At 45.4% G+C, this 23897-nt stretch overlaps 1 protein-coding gene across 4 annotated transcripts in view; it reads left to right on the top strand.

Annotated features, from left to right (window-relative positions):
- LOC134966140 (serine/threonine-protein kinase SBK1-like) overlaps window positions 1-18333 on the top strand; it is a 28905-nt gene extending 10572 nt beyond the window's left edge. For all 4 annotated transcript variants that reach the window (XM_063942663.1, XM_063942664.1, XM_063942662.1 and 1 more), the window contains 3 exons: window positions 1210-1395; window positions 12726-12925; window positions 14247-18333. In XM_063942663.1, coding sequence (XP_063798733.1) covers window positions 1230-1395; window positions 12726-12925; window positions 14247-14825 — 945 coding nt within the window. In that variant the 5' untranslated portion in view covers window positions 1210-1229 and the 3' untranslated portion in view covers window positions 14826-18333. The remainder of the gene's footprint in view (window positions 1-1209; window positions 1396-12725; window positions 12926-14246) is intronic.
- The last annotated feature ends 5564 nt before the right edge of the window (window positions 18334-23897 follow it).

A 23897-nucleotide genomic window follows, 5' to 3' on the forward strand; every position in this document is an offset into this window, starting at 1 on the left:
GAATCATGCATGGTCCAGCCCAGAGTTTCTCTGCCATTACAGTCCAGGTTTTAAGGATTTCCATGCCTAAGTCCAGATGGGTAAATCAAATTAACTAAGGTACGAATTTAGTCACCTGTGCTCAATCAAGCATGGGATATCTTTTCAATCCTGGACTGTAATGGCGGAGTTTGGGAAACTCTGGTCCAGTCCATTCTTGGCAACTTAAAAATGGAGAGTGGCTGCGTGAGAAAGCCCCTATTTCCATCACTCTGGGGATGTGCCCAGAACTCCCGAAAATGCTGGTCTAGCCCGAGAGACTATCCACGTGTTGTGTAGATGCCGTGCACCTGCGCATGCCATCTATTCACCCGCTGCCCTGCTGTTGGTGTCACCCTCTCAGTTCGTATCTTCCATACTCCTAGTGACGGCAGATCATTCAGAGATGTACGTAACCCTATTGTTTACGTACACTATGGTTTACACTCACCCCTGAGGCATTTGGAGGGCGGGGCAGCAACAGGGGCTTTTCGCCAAAACGGGGGCGCGTCACCCCCATTTTGCAGATATGCCAAGCCCAGGGTCTGCATCTTCGGACACAGACTACTTGGCCCTAGGTAGAGGAGTTCCAGTGGCCAGTCTGAGTAAGCTGCAGCTTACTCAGATACTGTAACCGAGGACTGCGATGATCATGGGGCTGATCGGAAGCTGCGTCTTCGGAGACAGCACATGCAGGAAGCGTCTTTTTCCACACTGCACACCCTTATATAAAGTTATAGTTACATTTCTGCTGTCTGCTAAGTCCCTCATTGGCCACCGGTCCTGCAGACAGTATAAATCTCAGGAAAATGATGCAATGAACATTTTGCCTGTAATTCCCGCATGTGCAGCAGCGAAATCCCCAGGAACAAGGAGCAGGCGCTACATTCCCGCTGGCTTGCGCATACGTAGAAGACTCTGGCACATAGCCTGAGTGTAATGCGCTGTCAGAGAGGGGGCTCGCCCTGTACACATGCCCTCTCCTCTCTTATACTGCCCCTGACAATATGACGTTGGCATGACCCCGAATATTGTGTTCGACAGATCTCTTGGCAACCCTGGCAATGAGCAATAATTACTGAAATAAAATGCTACAGCAGTAATAATAATAATAATAATAATGGTGGTGGTGATGATGATGATGATGATGATGATAACATGGACACTGATATACATTACATGTCTGTGCAGGAAGAAAAGACTGAGAAAATATGAACTTGAATGAAAAGCGATGGATTGAGCACTATCTGGAGGAAATGCTACTTGTAACCTCCCAAAACCTGCCCATGATCAAGGTAGAAGATAACTACACCATTGTCAAAGAGCTGGGCAGTGGCTCATATGGGCATGTCCTACTGGCACTGAACCAGTCTAAAGGTAAAGGAAAGTGCTTTGGTTTGGTTTTGTGTGTATCATCCTATGACCCTCTGGGGTATATTTACTAAGCGTCTGTCAAACAACAGAGAATCTAGAGACTTTAGAAAACAACTGCACATCAGCTCTCCTGCAATGGTCTTATCATTAGAAGCAAAAAAAAAAAAACATATTTACTAAGCGGCGGCTTTAGAAACACCGATGAAGAACTGACAACAAAACACTTACAATGAGGGCAATCCAGTACTGATAAAGCAGACAGATAACACTGATAATTCTCTTATGGGGGAAATGATTGTTTAATAACATAATAGTGAGAAAATGTTTTTTTTTTAAATTATATTAAATGACCTTGCAGTTTACCTTGTAGAGTAGCTCCACAATCTATGTATTTTGAAATGTTGTATTAATGTTTCTCTAGCATCCATGAGGGATATTGGGGGAAACTAGTACGATGGGGTATAGACGGGGCCCAAAGGAGCCGGTGCACTTTAAATTTCTTCAACTGGGTGTGCTGGCTCCTCCCCTCTATGCCCCCACCCTCAGGCAGTTTAGAAAAAAGTGCCTTCAGGAGAGGATGATCATCGCTGCAGCTCCAGAGAGTTTTCTTCATTTTCTTTGAAACTTTTATTATTTTTGGTATGCTGTCTGCTCAAGTGGGAGTTGGGGGGGTGGGGGGGGGGGAGGGGCGGTCACTGGCCTTACGAGGTGCAGAGCCGATTCCCCGCTGCAGGACCACCGTCCTGAGGGGTTGTTGTTTAGTGGGGCACTGCGCCTTGGCTGTCACAGACGCAGCACACCGCACACCCTAACGCTGTCTGAAGGTGACATCGGTGGTGAGTACAAACCGTGAGCCCTGCTAGGGTAGTTCCCCAGTTCAAAATGTGGCTGACCACGGACGCGGCGTACGGGACCCTCCCGGGGGGATTCCTGCTAAGATCCCCCGTGTAGAACTGGCACAAAAAGCTTCACTGGCACTTGTGTAATGTTTTAAGCTAACTAGGAGACTTTGCCAGTATAATATATATATATGTAAGTCCGGCGCCATTGGAAGGGGCGGAGCTAACTCAGAGTGGGACCTGAAGCATTTTGTCACCTTCCTCTGCTTACTGCAGCCATATACAGCACACACAGCATCTCCTGACTCCTCGGCCACGCTGCATATCTGGTACAGGGTGTAGCAATGGGGAGAGCCCCTTGTGTACTCTATCCTGATCCTATTTAGGACTAAAATTAGTTAGTGTTTACGGTATTTTAGGGAGCTGACAGCCTCACTGGGGCAGTGCAGCTCAGGATGTGCTGGTGTCCTTCTCTCCCTGTGTCTCCTCTCACATACAGTAGGGCAGGCTAGCTTTATAACTGTCTATGTGTGCATGGGTAAACACAAGCTGTGCAGTGTATGTCACACTAGATTCTCTCCATTATCTACTGATTCTGTTTCATGTGAACAATGCTGTCAATCTTCACAAATCCGTGAAGGGGCTGGGGAAGAGGGTCCAGAGCCCCACTGGTTCGGGTCTCTTAAAACTATGATGTCAGATATGTCATCCCAGCTCACTGCTAATGTGCAGAAGACTCAGCTACTACAACAAGCTGTTGCAGATTTAGCTGCTAGGGCAGATGCACAGCCCCCCCTCTCTCATGCAGGTCCACAGAAGCATGGTTTACCTGCTCTACTCTCTGATACAGATGAGGATATACAGGAGGATGGGAATGACCTGGATCCCGTTAGTGGGGATCCCGATTCTGCTCAGGGTATTGAACCCCTAATTCTGGCTATATGGGACGTGGTAAAGCTCCCTCTAGAGGACGCTGCGTCACAGCAGTCGTTTTTCTTTACACAAAACAAGCCTAATGTCACTTTCCCTGATTCTGCAGAGTTAGATGACCTATTTAAATTAGCCTGGAAAAATCCAGACAAACAATACCAAGTGTCAAAACGATTTTTGCACATTTTTCCGTTTGCTCCTGAAGGTAGGAAATTCTGGGAAGAGCCCCTGGGAGCTGACATCTCAGTCTCTCGACTGTCCAAAAAGGCCGTGCTGCCTGCCCCGGGCTCCATTACCATAAAAGACCTTGGGGACAGAAAGATAGAGACTACACTAAAGTCTATCTACACAGCAGCAGGTGTATCGCAAAGACCGGTCATAGAGGGTTGCTGGATGACCCATGCCATTCATACATGGGTTACTCATATTCAGGAGGGCCTCTCCGGGGATATGTCCCTGGTCACTATGGTGACTCTCCTGAAGCACATTCAGGACACGGCACACGTCCTGTGTGACTCGCTCAAGGAGATGGGCAATATTAACGCTAGGACTTCGGCCATGGCAGTGTCGACGTGCAGAGCCTTGTGGTTGTGTCAGTGGATAGCGGACACAGAATCCAAGTGCAGTGTGGAGTCCCTCCCGTTTTCTGGGGAATGGCTTTTTGGAGTTGAGTTGGATACGTGGATTTCCAAAGTCACTGTAGGGAAATCCACGTTTCTCCCCTCTGGAGCCCCGCCGGCTAGGCGTTCCTACCCGGGGCCGTCTGGTCAGTCCTTTCGGCCTAAGAGATTTAGTTCTAGGACCAGAGGTGCCTCCACTGCGACTAGAGACACCAGAGAGGAGACAGGAGACCCAGCCGTCGCAGATTCTCAGGAGAGCACCAGTTCTGCTTCCACTGAGGCCTCGGCATGACGGTGCCAACCCACTCCGAGGGGATCTCGAGGTGGGAGCTCGACTGCATCACTTCAGCCGCATCTGGGAAAGCTCCTGCCAGGATACCTGGGTAAAGAACCTCATCTCTCAGGGCTACAAGCTGGAGTTCGACTCTGCTCCTCCCCAAACGTGTGTTACGCGGCAACAGGCCGTCCAAAAATTGGTCCAGTCTCAAGTCATTGTTCCTGTGCTACTGCAACAACAGGGAAAGGGTTACTACTCCAACCTGTTCGTGGTACCGACACTGGACGGTTCGGTAAGGCCCTTTTTGGATCTAAAATCCTTGAACCCTTGCCTAAAGGTTTTCAAGTTCCAGGTGGAATACTTGTGAGCAGTGCTTGCAGGCAGAAGACCAGGAGCTTTTATTTAGACCACACTATCCAGAAGTCCCACCTGGAGCCAACTCAGAGTCTCCTGTTCCTGGGGATGTTGCTGGATACTGTGGCCCAGAAGGTGTTTCTACCAGAGGACAAGTCGAAAACACTTCGGGAGATGATCCGCATGGTGCGCCGACCTACTCAAGTGTCCGTACATCTTTGCATAAGATTGTTAGGAAAAATGGTTGCCTCATATGAGGCGATCCAGTATGGGAGGTTCCATGCCAGAATGTTTCAGTTGGATCTCCTGAGCAAGTGGTCCGGCTCACATCTACAGATGCACCAGATGATTCAGCTGTCACCTCAGGCCAGGATTTCCCTTCTGTGGTGGCTACAATCCCCCAATCTCATGGAAGGCCGGCGTTTCGGGATTCAGGATTGGACCATCCTCACGACGGATGAGAGTCTGAGAGGATGGGGAGCTGTCACCCAAGGGGCACTGTTCCAGGGCAGGTGGTCAGCCTACGAAAGCCTACTTCCAATCAACATTCTGGAACTTCGGGCGATCTACAATGCTCTGCTTCAAGCCTCTCCTCTGCTGAAGGATCACGCAATCCAGATACAGTCGGACGACGCCACGGCAGTGGCGTATATCAGTCGACAAGGAGGGACAAAAAGCAGAGCCTGCATGCAAGAGGTATCAAAGATACTCCTCTGGGCGGAAAGAATTGCAAGAGCCATGTCAGCAATCTTCATTCTGGGTGTGAGCAAATGGGAGGCGGACTTCCTAAGTCGTCACGATCTCCACCCAGGGTAGTGGGGCTCCACCATCTGGTGTTCCAGCAGGTAATCGACCGGTGGGGTTGCCCACAAATAGACATGATGGCTTCTCGTCTCAACAAGGAACTTCCCTGGTATTTCTCACGAACCAGAGACCCTCAGCGAGGGCAGTGGATGCAGTGGACGCACTGGCGGCGCCTTGGCCATACTGGCTAATCTACCCGTTTCCTCCGATCGCATTGCTCTCAAGGGTGCTAAAGCGAATCAGGAATCAAAGTGTCCAGGAAATTCTGATTGCCCCGGATTGGCCTTGGAGGGCTTGGTACGCGGATCTTCTGGACATGTCCGTCGAAGACCCTTGGCCTCTACCACTCAGAAGAAATCTTCAACAAGGACCGTCTATCTACCCGGACTAACGGCGACTTCGTTTGATGGCATGGAGGTTGAGCGGAACATCCTAGATCACAAAGGCCTTTCCAAAAATAAGAATTTACTTACCGATAATTCTATTTCTCGTAGTCCGTAGTGGATGCTGGGGACTCCGTAAGGACCATGGGGAATAGCGGCTCCGCAGGAGACTGGGCACATCTAAAGAAAGCTTTAGGACTATCTGGTGTGCACTGGCTCCTTCCCCTATGACCCTCCTCCAAGCCTCAGTTAGGATACTGTGCCCGGACGAGCGTACACAATAAGGAAGGATCTTGAATCCCGGGTAAGACTCATACCAGCCACACCAATCACACCGTACAACTTGTGATCTGAACCCAGTTAACAGCATGATAACAGAGGAGCCTCTAGAAAAGATGGCTCACTACAGCAATAACCCGATTTTTTTGTAACAATAACTATGTACCAGTATTGCAGACAATCCGCACTTGGGATGGGCGCCCAGCATCCACTACGGACTACGAGAAATAGAATTATCGGTAAGTAAATTCTTATTTTCTCTAACGTCCTAAGTGGATGCTGGGGACTCCGTAAGGACCATGGGGATTATACCAAAGCTCCCAAACGGGCAGGAGAGTGCGGATGACTCTGCAGCACCAAATGAGAGAACTCCAGGTCCTCCTCAGCCAGGGTATCAATTTTGTAGAATTTTACAAACGTATTTGCTCCTGACCAAGTAGCTGCTCGGCAAAGTTGTAAAGCCGAGACCCCTCGGGCAGCCGCCCAAGATGAGCCCACCTTCCTTGTGGAGTGGGCATTTACAGATTTTTGGCTGTGGCAGGCCTGCCACAGAATGTGCAAGCTGAATTGTACTACAAATCCAACGAGCAATAGTCTGCTTAGAAGCAGGAGCACCCAGCTTGTTGGGTGCATACAGGATAAACAGCGAGTCAGTTTTCCTGACTCCAGCCATCCTGGAAACATATATTTTCAGGGCCCTGACAACGTCTAGCAACTTGGAGTCCTCCAAGTCCCTAGTAGCCGCAGGCACCACAATAGGTTGGTTCAGGTGAAACGCTGAAACCACCTTAGGGAGAAACTGAGGACGAGTCCTCAATTCCGCCCTGTCCGAATGGAAAATCAGATAAGGGCTTTTACAGGATAAAGCCGCCAATTCTGACACGCGCCTGGCCCAGGCCAGGGCCAACAGCATGACCACTTTCCATGTGAGATATTTTAACTCCACAGATTTAAGTGGTTCAAACCAATGTGACTTTTGGAACCCAAAAAACTACATTGAGATCCCAAAGTGCCACTGGAGGCACAAAAAGGAGGCTGTATATGCAGTACCCCTTTTACAAACGTCTGAACTTCAGGGACTGAAGCTAGTTCTTTTTGGAAGAAAATTGACAGGGCCGAAATTTGAACCTTAATGGACCCCAATTTCAGGCCCATAGACACTCCTGTTTGCAGGAAATGTAGGAATCGACCCAGTTGAATTTCCTCCGTCGGGCCTTACTGGCCTCGCACCACGCAACATATTTTCGCCAAATGCGGTGATAATGTTTTGCGGTTACATCCTTCCTGGCTTTGATCAGGATAGGGATGACTTCATCCGGAATGCCTTTTTTCCTTCAGGATCCGGCGTTCAACCGCCATGCCGTCAAACGCAGCCGCGGTAAGTCTTGGAACAGACAGGGTCCTTGCTGGAGCAGGTCCCTTCTTAGAGGTAGAGGCCACGGATCCTCCGTGAGCATCTCTTGAAGTTCCGGTTACCAAGTCCTTCTTGGCCAATCCGGAGCCACGAATATAGTGCTTACTCCTCTCCATCTTATCAATCTCAGTACCTTGGGTATGAGAGGCAGAGGAGGGAACACATACACTGACTGGTACACCCACGGTGTTACCAGAGCGTCTACAGCTATTGCCTGAGGGTCCCTTGACCTGGTGCAATACCTGTCGAGTTTTTCCCAACGGTTTATAATCATGTGGAAGACTTCTGGGTGAAGTCCCCACTCTCCCGGGTGGAGGTCGTGCTGAGGAAGTCTGCTTCCCAGTTGTCCACTCCCGGAATGAATACTGCTGACAGTGCTATCACATGATTTTCCGCCCAGCGAAGAATCCTTGCAGCTTCTGCCATTGCCCTCCTGCTTCTTGTGCCACCCTGTCTGTTTACGTGGGTGACTGCCGTGATGTTGTCCGACTGGATCAACACCGGCTGACCTTGAAGCAGAGGTCTTGCTAAGCTTAGAGCATTGTAAATGGCCCTTAGCTTCAGGATATTTATGTGAAGTGATGTCTCCAGGCTTGACCATAAGCCCTGGATATTCCTTCCCTGTGTGACTGCTCCCCAGCCTCGCAGGCTGGCATCCGTGGTCACCAGGACCCAGTCCTGAATGCCGAATCTGCGGCCCTCTAGAAGATGAGCACTCTGCAACCACCACAGGAGGGACACCCTTGTCCTTGGTGACAGGGTTATCCGCTGATGCATCTGAAGATGCGACCCGGACCATTTGTCCAGCAGGTCCCACTGGAAAGTTCTTGCGTGGAATCTGCCGAATGGGATTGCTTCGTAGGAAGCCACCATTTTACCCAGAACCCTTGTGCATTGATGCACTGAGATTTGGCTCGGTTTTAGGAGGTTCCTGACTAGCTCGGATAACTCCCTGGCTTTCTCCTCAGGGAGAAACACCTTTTTCTGGACTGTGTCCAGGATCATCCCTAGGAACAGAAGACAAGTCGTCGGAACCAGCTGCGATTTTGGAATATTGAGAATCCAATCGTGCTGCCGCAACACTACCTGAGATAGTGCTACACCGACCTCCAACTGTTCCCTGGATCTTACCCTTATCAGGGAATCGTCCAAGTAAGGGATAACTAAAATTCCCTTCCTTCGAAGGAATATCATCATTTCGGCCATTACCTTGGTAAAGACCCGGGGTGCCATACGGCAGCGTCTGAACTGATAGTGACAGTTCTGTACCATAAACCTGAGGTACCCTTGATGAGAAGGGTAAATTTTGACATGAAGGTAAGCATCCTTGATGTCCCGAGACATCATGTAGTCCCCTTCTTCCAGGTTCGCAATCACTGCTCTGAGTGACTCAATCTTGAATTTGAACCTCTGTATGTAAGTGTTCAAAGATTTTAGATTTAGAATCGGTCTCACCGAGCCGTCCGGCTTCGGTACCACAACAGTGTGGAATAATACCCCGTTCCCTGTTGCAGGAGGGGTACCTTGATTATCACCTGCTGGGAATACAGCTTGTGAATGGCTTCCAAAACTGTCTCCCTGTCAGAAGGAGACATCGGTAAAGCCGACTTTAGGAAACGGCGAGGGGGAGACGTCTCGAATTCTAATTTGTACCCCTGAGATATCACCTGAAGGATCCAGGGGTCTACTTGCGAGTGAGCCCACTGCGCGCTGAAATTCATTGAGACGGGCCTCCCACCGTGCCTGATTCTGCTTGTAAAGCCCCAGCGTCATACTGAGGGCTTGGCAGAGGCGGGAGAGGGTTTCTGTTCCTGGGAACTGGCTGATTTCTGCAGCCTTTTTCCTCTCCCTCTGACACGGGGCAGAAATGAGGAACCTTTTTGCCCGCTTGTCCACGAAAAGACTGCGCCTGATAATACGGCGTCTTCTCATGTTGAGAGGCGACCTGGGGTACAAACGTGGATTTCCCAGCTGTTGCCGTGGCCACCAGGTCTGAAAGACCGACCCCAAATAACTCCTCCCTTTAATAAGGCAATACTTCCAAATGCCGTTTGGAATACGCATCACCTGACCACTGACGTGTCCATAACCTTCTACTGGTAGAAATGGACAACGCACTTAGACTTGATGCCAGTCGGCAAATATTCCGCTGTGCATCACGCATATATAGAAATGCATCTTTTAAATGCTCTATAGGCAAAAATATACTGTCCCTATCTAGGGTATCAATATTTTTAGTCAGGGAATCCGACCACGCCAACCCAGCACTGCACATCCAGGCTGAGGCGATTGCTGGTCGCAGTATAACACCAGTATGTGTGTAAATACATTTTAGGATACCCTCCTGCTTTCTATCAGCAGGATCCTTAAGGGCGGCCATCTCAGAAGTGGGTAGAGCCCTTACAAGCGTGTGAGCGCTTTATCCACCCTAGGGGGTGTTTCCCAACGCACCCTAACCTCTGGCGGGAAAGGATATAATGCCAATAACATTTTAGAAATTATCAGTTGTTATCGGGGGAAAACCACGCATCATCACACACCTCATTTAATTTCTCAGATTCAGGAAAACTACAGGTAGTTTTTCCTCACCGAACATAATACCCCTTTTTTGGTGGTACTCGTATTATCAGAAATGTGTAAAACATTTTTCATTGCCTCAATCATGTAACGTGTGGCCCTACTGGAAGTCACATTTGTCTCTTCACCGTCGACACTGGAGTCAGTATCCGTGTCGGCGTCTATATCTGCCATCTGAGGTAACGGGCGCTTTAGAGCCCCTGACGGCCTATGAGACGTCTGGACAGGCCCAAGCTGAGTAGCCGGCTGTCTCATGTCAACCACTGTCTTTTATACAGAGCTGACACTGTCACGTAATTCCTTCCAACAGTTCATCCACTCAGGTGTCGACCCCCTAGGGGGTGACATCACTATTACAGGCAATCTGCTCCGTCTCCACATCATTTTTCTCCTCATACATGTCGACACAAACGTACCGACATACAGCACACACACAGGGAATGCTCTGATAGAGGACAGGACCCCACTAGCCCTTTGGGGAGACAGAGGGAGAGTTTGCCAGCACACACCAGAGCGCTATATATATACAGGGATAACCTTATATAAGTGTTTTTCCCCTTATAGCTGCTATATCTTTAATACTGCGCGTAATTAGTGCCCCCCCTCTCTTTTTTAACCCTTTCTGTAGTGTAGTGACTGCAGGGGAGAGACAGGGAGCTTCCCTCCAACGGAGCTGTGAGGGAAAATGGCGCCAGTGTGCTGAGGAGATAGGCTCCGCCCCCTTATCGGCGGCCTTATCTCCCGTTTTTCTATGTATTCTGGCAGGGGTTAAATGCATCCATATAGCCCAGGAGCTATATGTGATGCATTTTTTGCCATCCAAGGTGTTTTTTATTGCGTCTCAGGGCGCCCCCCCCCAGCGCCCTGCACCCTCAGTGACCGGAGTGTGAAGTGTGCTGAGAGCAATGGCGCACAGCTGCAGTGCTGTGCGCTACCTTGTTGAAGACAGGACGTCTTCTGCCGCCGATTTTCCGGACCTCTTCTGCCTTCTGGCTCTGTAAGGGGGCCGGCGGCGCGGCTCTGGGACCCATCCAGGCTGGGCCTGTGATCGTCCCTCTGGAGCTAATATGTCCAGTAGCCTAAGAAGCCCAATCCACTCTGCACGCAGGTGAGTTCGCTTCTTCTCCCCTTAGTCCCTCGATGCAGTGAGCCTGTTGCCAGCAGGTCTCACTGAAAATAAAAAACCTAAACTAAAACTTTCACTAAGAAGCTCAGGAGAGCCCCTAGTGTGCACCCTTCTCGTTCGGGCACAAAGATCTAACTGAGGCTTGGAGGAGGGTCATAGGGGGAGGAGCCAGTGCACACCAGATAGTCCTAAAGCTTTCTTTAGATGTGCCCAGTCTCCTGCGGAGCCGCTATTCACCATGGTCCTTACGGAGTCCCCAGCATCCACTTAGGACGTTAGAGAAAAGGTCATTGCTACTATGGTGCAATCCAGAAAACCTGTGACGTTAAAACACTATCATCATATCTGGCAGAGATATGTCTCTTGGTGTGAGGAACGCACATATCCGCCTGCAGAGTTTCACTTGGAATTTTTCTTACGTTTCCTGCAGGCTGGTGTGGATAAGGGCTTACGTCTGGGTCCCATTAAGGTCCAGATTTCAGCTCTCTCATTTTTCTTTCAGAAGAAATTGGCAGGGTTGCCAGAAGTTTAGACCTTCTTGCAAGGGGTACTCCACATACAACCTCCTTTTGTGCCGCCTACGGCACCCTGGGATTTGGATGTAGTGTTGGAATTTCTACAGTACTCCTGGTTTGAACCTCTGATGACGGTAGAACACAAGTACCTCACGTGGAAGATGGTGATGTTACTGGCCCTGGCCTCTGCTCGACGTGTCTCGGAATTGGGGACCTTATCGTGTAAAAATCTGTCAAGTCTTTTACAAGGACAGAGTGGAGCTCCGGACTAGACAGCAGTTCCTGCCGAAGGTTGTCTCTGCGCTTTCACCTGAATCAACCTATTGTAATTCCGTCCAGTTCTGATGCTTCTGCTCCTCCGGAGGCATTGGATGCTGTGCGTGCCTTGAGGATCTATGTCAAGTGCATGGCTCGGGTCAGAAAATCAGATTCCTCGTTGGATTAGGCTTACTATTCAACAGGCCTATGTCTCGGCAGCCTTACCTGTTCCTAAGTCTCTGAAGGCCCACTCTACAAGATCAGTGGGCTCTTCCTTGGTGGCTGCCCGTGGAGTCTCGGTCTTGCAACTGTGCCGAGCTGATACCTGGTCGCTGAAGAACACCTTTGTGAAGTTATATAAGTTTGATACCCTGGCCAACGAGGATACCCAGTTTGGGCAGGCGGTGCTGCAGCAGTCTCCGCACGTTCCCGCACATTCTGGTAGCTTTGGGACGTCCCCATCATACTAGTTTCCCCCAATATCCCTTATGGATGCTAGAAAAAAGAGGATTTTAATACCTACCGGTAAATCCTTTTCTCGTAGTCCATAAGGGATATTGGGCACCCGCCTCAGTGTGTTGACTTTTCTACAGGTTCTTGTTCTATAGTTACCTATTCAGCTGTTGCTGTTGCCAGCCATTGCTGGTTGTTTTATGTTAGTGGTGTGCTGGTATGTAAATCTCACCACTTTTTGTTATCATGTTCCTTCTCTCATATATATCCTTTCTCCTTCAGGCATGTTTTTACCTATAACTGCCTGTGGAAGGGGGCATAGAGGGAAGGAGCCAGCACACCCAGTTGAAGAAACCACCCAGATGAAGAAATTTAAAGTGCACTGGCTCCTTTGGACCCGTCTATACCCCCCCCGTCATACTAGTTTCCCCCAATATCCCTTATGGACTACGAGAAAAGGATTTACCGGTAGGTATTAAAATCCTATTTTTGTGTTTGTTACAGGAAATCTAATGGCTCTGAAATTCATGCAGAAAGATAACACAGATCTTCGATGCTTCCTCATCGAGTATTGTGTTTCACTCAGTCTTTCAATGCATCCATGCATTATCGATACCTTTGGAATTGCTTTTCAGACCGATAGACATTACGTGTTTGCCCAAGAGATAGCATGTGATAACCTTTTCTCTCTAATGAAGCCGCAGGTATGTGCTGAAAAACAAATCTCTTTTATACTTGATTTAACATTTCAAAGCCAAGCAAAGCTTTGTACTGTGTTAGCAGGTTTGTAGTGTATTTGAGGCATACAGATATGTCCACTTACATTTAGCCTTCCTGCACGGTAAATAGCCCTTCTAGTCACGTCATGCCATGATGGGACTCCGTACCGCTGAACATCTTTACATGCATTTTTTTCCATTAAAATGCAACTTATTTGCAAAACGATGAGACTAGGACGCACAAGCATCATACACTGATTCAAATGATATGCAGCATGCCTATATTCTGTGTGCAACCGTAGCTGTATCTGCAATGGTATGCTAAAGTGTTTTCCTAGAAAACACTGTAATGTAGCATTTCACATGCAGTTACAGCCGCAGACGCACATCATTTTAATCAGCAGAGTCTGTTTGTACGTCCTATTCAAATAGCAATGCCAATAAGATGCATTTTTGGCAAAAAGGACGTCTGATGCTAATGGAGTTGCGCAGGACCTGTCAGCTCACTCACGCCAGGTTTCTCCTGCTATATGGCGTATTGAGGCAAGATGTATGAGGACACATCTGTATGATGGGGATTCTTACAAAAAGTTTATGGAAGACTTTTCCCGCAGTGATAGACCTTCTTGGGCCTGAGTGGGATCTTCTTGCAATTTGAGTCCTTGCATGTGCAGTTGTCAATAAACTTCTTTTATATAGTCTGATGTGTTTAACATGGTAAATTATTTTTTTCTGAGACGGAGGCACTTTTCTCCATCTCTACACTGGCTAAATGGCCGTAATCAGAGCCTTACCCTCTTGTAACATACAGCTGTGAGTCGCTGGTCTATAGTATATATGTGTATGTGCATATTATTTTTTTCATTGAATTTCTGTGGCGCCCCGCTTTCCTTGATGCCTTGAGCAGGTGCTTAGTTTACTTAATGGTTAATCCAGCCCTGTATAGTTTACCAGCATTGCTTAACATTCAGCATCAGCCCCTAGAAATGTATTCCAATAATACCTGTCTTATTAATATTAGTAAATAGGTAATAATTGTGCAATAATATTATTGTGCAGAAACATGTATTACAGTACTTAAGGCTGTACCCTGCAGGGGTGTGTGAACACTTAAGGTGGGTACACACTAATAGATATATCTGCAGATCAATTGATCTGTAGATATATCTATGGACAGATCGGGCAGTGTGTTGAGCATACACACTGCCCGATCCGTCGGGGACTGACGTGGTCCATATCCTGGATGTACTGTATGTTATCAAATTACATTTAGATAGCAGCTCACCTAGATATTTCCTGTCTTTAGGCTGGTCTGCCAGAACTCTCTGTTAAACGTTGTGCTATACAACTTTCCAGTGCTTTGGAGTACATGCACATGAAAGGCCTAGTACATCGCGATATAAAGCCTGAAAATATTCTCATCTTTGACCAAGAATGCCGCAATATTAAACTGACGGACTTCGGACTCTCCTGCACAAATGGAACATCTGTGGAATCGATGCCAGAGAATCTGCCTTACACAGCCCCGGAGATGTGCAGTCTTGGAGTAGCAGATAAGCTAGTCGTGCAGGAAAGCTTAGATACCTGGGCATTTGGGGTGCTTCTGTTTTGCCTATTGACAGGATATTTCCCATGGACCTCTGCAGTTTCATCTGATAAAAATTATGTTTATTACACCAAATGGCATAGAAGTAATAGAATATTTCAGATTCCTAATCAGTGGAAGGTATTTACCAAAGACGCTCTAGAAATGTTGCCAAAATTTATTGCCCCAGTCCCAGCTAAGAGGTGTTCTTCCTCCGAAGTCATGAAATATCTCAAATCTCCCTGGAAAGTTAACTCAAATGATGGGGTCTTCAAAAATAAAAATATTATTTTGAGATAGGCACAACAAAGTATTTACTTAAAAAACAAAAGTAATCAATAGCAAGAGCCAAGTAGATAACTGCACTGTACTCAGTACTGTACATAAAATCTACGCTTCTAAGCAATTACAACTAGGCCACTGAATCATAGTAGAAAGACAAAATCTAGTAGCATAAGTAGACACACATGTAATATTCCAACCAGTATAAATCCCACATATACCTTATAGGTAACCCAAAAAAGGTGGGGCTGCCGCGTTCATGTGCGCATCTTGTGCTGGCCTTGCTTCTGCGACTATATGCAAATGGAGCTACAGTACAAGCTCTTCCCTAGCGTATGTGTCTGAATGTGTAAGCACCAAGACACCCACTTTAATCATCTTTAGATGCAACTATCAGAAGCAGCAGGCCCATGCTAGACGCAGATTGTCCATCAGAGTATGGCCTCTGATGTGAATGAGGTTCGCAACCACTACCGCGAGACGCTTGCAACACTCCCGTAAGACTCACAATGCTACGGCAAAACCAGTACACCTTCACCCAAGCTTATAATATACCACAGAATCTAGATCTACTCTTAACGCAAAACTTTCCTTTTGGGGAAGTGTTTTTTTCCTGGATTTTGAAAAGAACCATGTGTTCTCTTACTCAACCCACATTTATACTAATTTATCAGATCAGTTGGATTATTTAAAGAGGTTTCTTTAAGGTACAGTATATCTTGCTTATGCATTTATTTGAACATGTTGCTATAATTGCTATTAAGGGTGCACACATGATTTGCATTGCTATATTTTAATCATGGTATGATATTGTGAAAACAAATCTATACATCTTTTGTTTTCGTTGGGCGATACATTTAGCACTTACGAATTATACAGCCCCCTACTGAACTGAACCCACCCACCTGTCATTTTTGCTACTCCTGTGTTCGGTGCCACCTGGTAGCAGGTCTGTCCTCCACCCATGTGGTCAGCCCCCATTCCCACAATCACAGTTTTTCGGGCCAAGATTTAGTAACATTTTGTACACATTTATTTAGGCATCACTGCCATGAAGTCTTTCATGTTGTTTTTTTTTTTTTTAAGTTTTCAGTTACAGCTCAACTGAACTCAAAAAGTTACGATATAAATATAAGAATTAGACCAATGGCATCTATACTATAAAATGACAGCATAACGCTAAATCTCTCCATGAAGAAGAATTGTTCTCCAAATACAGAAGGTAGAAACAAATTCCAATTCAGTAAAAAGCAGAGCTTGATACATATATTATTATTACCAGTTATTTATATAGCACACACATATTCCGCAGCGCTTTACCAAGAATATTTATCCATTCACATCAGTCCCTGCCCCAGTGGAGCTTACGATCTATGGGCCTAATTCAGAGTTGATCGCAGCAGCAAATTTGTTAGCAGCATAACCATGTGCACTGCAGGGGGGGTGGGGGGGGTGGCAGATTTAACATGTGCAGGTAGACTTGGATTTGGGTGGGGTGCGTTCAGACTTAAATCTAAATTGCAATGTAAAAATAAAGCAGCCAGTATTTACCCTGCACGGAAAAAATATAAACCACCCGAATCTGACTCACTCTGCACATATTATGTCTGCCTCCCCCCCCTGCAGTGCACTTGGTTTTGCCCAACCGCTAACAAATTTGCTGCTGCGATCAACTCTGAATTACCCCCTATATTCCCTACCACACGTACATGCACACACATAGACATTAGGGTTAACCTACCAGTATATTTTTTGATTGTGGGAGGGAACCGGAGTACCCGGAGGAAATCCACGCAAGTACGGGAAGAATATACAAACTCCACACAGTTAGAGCCATGGGATTGAACCCATGACCTCACTGCTGTGAGGCAGTAATGCTAACCATTATACCATCAGTACTGCCCAATATACTGAGGTTAGAGAGAGAAGAGTGTGTACAAAAAGAAGGTCTATAGCGCACACTGTAATTGGCAGGTATGAGTTTTGCATCTCGACTTAACTGATGCGCTGTCATCGATTGCTGAATGGGTTAGTAATTTGTCACCCACTTTGGCAGAATCTTGACCTTAATGCTTCCTTTTTAACCTCAACAACAGGTGATTCAGGAGCTACATTTTCTACAAGTTATGTATTTTGTTATACATTGCCACACAGTGTCAGAGATCGCTTCACATCTCTAAGAGAAATACAGTAAAGAATAGCTAGTCTCATTACTGATGTACATGACTCTACCGTAAATCTGCCACAACTTACCTGTCACCAGTAGGACACTATGAGGCAGGTGTATTGTGTGAAAAGTGTGGAGAGCTGGACTAGTGTAGGAGTTGTCCCTAGCAACCAACCAGTTTTGAAGTTAGCATTCATTAAGTACATTATACAGAAATTAGAGGTAGACCATGATTGGTTGCTATAGGAAACTTCTACACTCCTGCTTCATACAGTACATCTCCCCCTATAGTCTTCTGAAGCAACAGCTAAAAAAACACCCAAAAAAACTTATTTGTATTTTTTATTGTCAGATCTTTATCGTTTGTAGTACTGTATGTTTATTTTTGGCCAGAGGAGATACTTAAGAATGTGATATAAATGGTATGTAATGCAATTGTATGATTTATGCCACAGTCACTTTCATGTAATGTATTTTTAACATGAGTACAGAGGTGTGACTATTGGAGAAGTTTTGTTACATTATGAATTTACTTTTCCATGCTTTATACAAATACCTATATGATCTCATATCTCATATATATGTTTATCTGTACAGGTGCAACATGTGAGAGTGTCAGGAGAGTGGGGCAACCAGTTAGGATGAGGGGTCTGGAACGCTGATAATTATAGGAAGGAAATATAATGATATAATAACAAAATCAACACATTGTTACCCGCTATTATCGGATATTTATCCTCTTCAATCTGTAAGGTACAGAGCAGCTCGGGTGTGGTATGGAAGGTAGATAGTAACTAGGTCGACAGTGTCTAGGTCAACCACTATTGATCGACAGTAACTAGGTCGACAGGGTCTCACTCAAGGTCGACACGTTCTAGGTCGACAGGTCAAAAGGTGGACATGGGTTTTTTATGGGGGTTTTGTGTCGTTTTCTTCGTACAGTGACCGGGAACCCCAATTTGTGCACTGTGTCCCCTCGCATGCTTCGGGAAAGGTTACCGTTCCCAATTATAGTCCACGTGGAACATTAAGTATGAAAAGGTTAAAAAAAGGAAAAATATTGTGAAAAACTCATGTCGACCTTTTCACCTGTCGACCTAGAATATGTCGACATAGATACCCTGTCGACCAATAGTGGTCGACCTAGATAGTGCCGACCTAGATAGTGCCGACTTAGTTACTGTCGACCTAGAGACCGGATCCCAAGCAGCTCCTATATTAAGATATGTTGTACAGTAAATGTAATGTGATTGACGTAATGTAATGCAATGTACTATAATGTATGATTCCAGCTAATTAGATAGTCTGAATATATCAGGTTTTATTTTTTTATTATAATAAATTTGTTACTATTTTTAATGTTGGTATTTATTTTCTTTACATATGCATATACATCACTTGGCATGCCTGGGTATGTGTATGGCTCTATTGTACACTAGCGGGTTAGGTGTTTTGGTACTGGCATAATACAAGGGAGGAAGGTAATGAGATAAGTATACAAGGACCAGTAATCCACTAATACAGGTAGCAGGAATCCTTGCAGGAGACGACCAGTGACTCTAAGCTCTGCAATATCAGAGGCAAACTCAGATATGATTCAAGCCATGCGGACTGATGGGTAGATGTATTAAAGCCTCTAACAGTCAAGTGGATGCGTTGCCATAGTAATCAGATTCTATCATTTTCCAGGATACAATGGAGAAATTATAGCTAAAATCTGATTGGTTGCTTTGGGCAACACCACCCCTTCTTATTTGTAGAAGCTTTAGTAGATCTATCCTGAGGGGCTTATTTATGAAGAGTTGGGTTGTAAAATCTGACACTTCTGTGCATGTGTATGCCCGATTTTTAAAAGGGCAATGTATGTACTAGCAAGACACAGCTAGTAAAAGCATTGCCCTTTTAAAGATCTGGTATAAATGCGCTCAGCGGCGTCAGGTTTTAGAACCCAACTCTTCATAAATAAACTACAGAGAATCTTCTATAAAAACTAATCAGTGCTAATTATTTACAAAATATTACACATCTACATAATCTTCCTCTCCATAAACCTCACAGAACAGCACTGTCTCCACCGTCATCAATACACTAGAGAAAGAATTTATCCCCTGAAATATGGAAATATTATAAATCCTCACCTAGGATGGCCATTGGCAACTGATACATCAGACAGGTCTCCTGTATGATGGTGATGGTGTATCAGTTTGTTTCCATGGTTATTTTCCCGATGTTTGGTAATGTCACTCCTGCTACCTGCAACACAAGGAGAAACTCCGAGTCTGTGGCAGAGCTCCTTTCCACATGTGCAAACTACAGTATATCCCGCCATTGCGCATGCTCACACGTTTACATGGAATGATTTCTAAATGATGAATAAATACCAGAATTCGGAATGAAATGATGGCGGAAACTCTTCCACCATTCAACAACATTCTTATGATCTCATTCCTACACTGACCAATTACTGAAGTACCTCTATCCCACATTAAACCCACATAATAAAAAAGGCAGTGGTATTAATGTATGTGCTACCTATAGGCAAATTTCCTTCATAAACATGGATCTTAAAATTTCTAGAAAGATTCTAACCAATTACTTCAGGCAAGTTTCATATTCAAGAGACAGACATGTGATCACAACTAATTCATACTGCTCATAAAACACTAGTTATCTGTGTCATATGGCTCAGAAAGGGCCTTTGATCACAGCGTTTGAGCCTGCATGGTCCTTACATTAAGAGACTTTGGTCGTGATTCCGAGTTTCACATAATAGCTAACGCAGGAGTGTCGATCGGCGGTCACCCATCCGTGACTTCATGTAAACGCTGCTACAAACTCCTTCCGTACATCCGTGCAGCAGACTATGCAAGGACTGAGATGCCCACTTTTAGCACCCATACACACTGTAATACGATTGGTGAATTCATGTACCTCACTATTGGTCGCACCAACAAAAATGACACCAGTCCCACGGTAGGTGCAGTTTCTCAACCTGATCATGGCTTCCTATACTTGCGGCTGGGAACGCAGCTCCTTGCATTGATACACCCATGACACCCGTACAACCCACCCACTGAACAGACCATGAACGCCCATCATTTCTGATATACCACCTTTCTGATATCTGTCCAGATCGCAACAGCGCCTTTGAGCGTATATTCTGTAATGCATGCATCATAGGGGTTTCACAGAAAGTTTCACGCCTGCACACTAGCAAATAACTGCTCAACTACATGAACATTGGCAATGCATGCACCTCTGAGGCAGACTGTAATGTCTCGCCGGGGGCTATCCAATTACTCCCGATAAACTGGCGCGAGACATGGCTTATCGTGGATTTGTTTCAGCTGCCTCAGGCATGCGAAACCAAATACCCAGAAAAAGACCCATTTTTCTATCTGAAAACACGGCTGTTTCTACTAAAAACACACAGGTTTCACTAAACCTGTGTGTTTTTGTACATAGGGTGGCCAATCCTGGACCATTTTTTCAATCCTGGGTATCGGGATTGAAAAATGGTCAATCCCGGGATTCCCTTTCTTAATGTGTCCGTCCGTTCCCTTCCCCCATCCTGCCCACACACAAAATTCACCAATCTAACGGGGTGGGTGGGAATCTTCCACCACACTCGGCGGCGGGTGAAGGTCAGCTTCTCATGAGGCGGCACAGCGGGTGACGGGCTAGCGACTGCGCAGCGTGATTTCAGAGTCACAGGGGGAGTCGGGAGCATTAATCCCCTGGGATCGGAGCTTCCAATCCCGGACGATTTTTGGCCTAATTCCTGGAATCCCGATCACGGGATTGGCCACCCTATTTGTACATATGGCAAATCATTCCTGTTTAATTCATTAAAAAAAACAAAAAAGATATTTAAATCTGAGCGTGATATAATGACAAACAGCACCTCTCTGCAGTAGTGTGGTGGTGGCTGTGATCCCGGTGAGGGGGTCACTATTGGCGGCTATGTCGGTTGCAATCAGTGGCGGTGATGTCCGGGAGGGGGTGCTATCAGCAATGATGTCCGAGGGGTGGGTGGGTGGGTTGTGTGCTATCGTGGCGGTGATGTCCGTGGAGGGGGTAAATTGCAAAGACCCCAATCCCTACTGAAAAAGAAAGGGGACTGCTATATCCAGTGTTACTGCACACAGGAAATATCTCCTGCATTGTGCATCCGGTAAAATAGCAGGGATAATTAATTTGCGTTGTATGACATTCTCCTGGATAAAATGGCAGGTACAGTAGGAATGGCCTTATTATTCTTTCATTCTATTTTCTGAATGCATGTGATTTTCTAATTGCAATTTAGACGTTCAATGGTATATTTAGGATAGTGAGAATGAGAAACCGTATTCAGTGAAGGTTTTGGAGAATAATTAAACATATGTTATGGATATAATGAACATCATCTATCATTTGGGAAGGAGCAAATTAATGATTCAAGAAACCTGTTAACAATGTGCACAACTTTCAATTTGATGTTAGCACATAGGACAATTTCTTGAAAGACCTTTGTACAGTAGGAAACATACAGCAACTAATAGCATAGTCCACAATATGAGTTTCCATTTCTTGCTGATTCTAGAAGGAATACACAAGTAAGAATTCCTGAGAGTTTAAACCAGGAGTGGGAAACCTGCGGCCCTACAGCTGTTGCTGAACTACACATTCCAGCATGCCTTGATACAGTTTTGCTATTTGGCTATGCTAAAACTGTTGCATGGCCTGCTGGGATGTGTAGTTTAACAACAGCTGGAGGACCGCAGGTTTCCCACTCCTGGTTTAAAGGAACGGCTATAATACCCAATCCAGAGATCACAGGACTGACAGAAAACTTGCAGGCAGGGGCTTCTGTCAAGAAAAGGGTTTTTATATATATATAATATACACACACACATACAAACTCCAAGCTCCGGCACTCACTGGAAACCACAAAGTACTGTACCTGGTGCCTTCCTCACCATGAGTCCTTGGGGTTTGTGTTGCATATCCTCCAATGGCGGCACTCAGGATGGAATAAAAGAAGTCTCTGACAACAGCTTGTAGGCAACGTTTCAGCGCTTCCCATCACTTTTATCAAGCCAATTATATGCAATACAACAATACAAAGCTTTATATACCGTCAACCCCAATTAGCACAATAAACCCCCCCCCCCCCATTTCCTGTTCAAACAAGTGTCCAGACAGGAAGTGCTCATAGTTACCATAGTAACGACATATACAATGATTAAAATCAGTGTAATGATAACACTACATAGCATTAAAAACAATCAAACATACAGTTTAGTCTTGGACAATCTATCAAATATCCTAGCTCACTTATAACTTTATAATGGCATGCATTAACAATCAAAATCTTACTGGAATTATGAGCAAAAAGTCTTCAAACTCTTACTTATTATAAATTTCCAATTACTCAAAACAAAACTAATTCTAGACAGGATAATGGTACGCTGGCATCCCCCTCTCCTATATGTGTAAAATCTTATTTGGGGAATGCATGCATCCCAAAGTTCTCCTCTCCTATAAAAGAAAAGTCTTCTTACAGGAATTCTTGCATTCCAATATTCTCATTTAGCCCCCTAGGGGTCAATGAGTCAAGTCGTAGAATCCATTCGGCCTCTCTCTGCAACAACTTAGTGGATCTATCCCCACCTCTAGGGAGGCACATGGTCAATGATCCGATATCCTAAAGAAGAGAGATTATTTTTGGCGTCGATGAAATGACGTGCCACTGGTTGAATACTAGATCCAGTATTGATAGCTGCCCATATGTCAGTCCGATTTTGCGCCATCCTTTCTCGGAAGTTGACCTCAGTTTTGCCTACATAGATTATAGAGCATGGGCAAGTTATCACATACACCACATACCTACTGGTACACGTAGGGCGATGTCGGATATTATATTTTATTCCTGTGTATGGATGGTGAAAGGTCGCTCCTGTTTGTAAGAAGCTACAGGTAATACAGTTAGGACATTTAAAACACCCATTTTGGGGGTTTACCTAAAAAGGTACTACTCTGTTTCTTCCCTAACTGTGATACATCATTCCGCACGAAATAATCCTTTAAGTTTTTCCCCGTCGGTAGCATTTCATGAGACTTGTTATGTAGTGATCCTAAATCCTTGTCTGATATAATCATAGGCCAAAGAGACTTTGCTTTGTTATTTACATTGGTACTCATGTGTGTATGTTTACTAACCCACACATGACGATTTTTACTTTTTCTGACTGTGGAATTTAACAATTGATCATCAGGTACAGCTAAAATTTTGTTTCTCGCCTTGATAAGATCATCCTCTCTGTAACCTCTTTGTAGAAATTTCAAGAACATGGATTCCAGTTGTTTAACCCCTACTTCTCTGTTATCACATATATATGAAGTGCTCTTAAAAATATACTGATGACAAAGTAAACTTCGAAACGTTGATCTTCTTCCCTGTGTGGTGTGGAATGATTTTTGTGTCCAGGGGTGCCGCCGAACAGTGTGTGTGTGTGTGTGTATATTTATATATATGTATATATGTATATATATATGTATACACACACATTCATACATACAGTGGTGGCCAAAATTGCGGACACTTTATGAAATGTGAATGTTTTTCAACTTTGAATGCTTATAAAAACTGTTACACTTCACGCAGTGCAATGATTCATATATCAAATGAAAGGAAATTTAATGCTGAATTTAACACAATACACAGAGGTCAAATATTTGCATTACAAGGGAAGTTATGCTACTTTCAATCAGACAAAGCACAGATGCGTGAGATTCAAGAAGTGGATTGTAGTAACAGCTATCAGACAATCGGAATCGTCGTTCTAATGACCAATCAGCTGTCGTTTATGAGCAGGTGCAAGGTCATGTTCAAAGGTGGGAAAGGTCAGTTTGGATGTTTCATTTTGCAGAATAAAGTTGGT

This window comes from Pseudophryne corroboree, chromosome 10 (genome assembly GCF_028390025.1).
Source record: "Pseudophryne corroboree isolate aPseCor3 chromosome 10, aPseCor3.hap2, whole genome shotgun sequence".
NCBI classification, from domain to species: Eukaryota; Metazoa; Chordata; class Amphibia; order Anura; family Myobatrachidae; genus Pseudophryne; species Pseudophryne corroboree.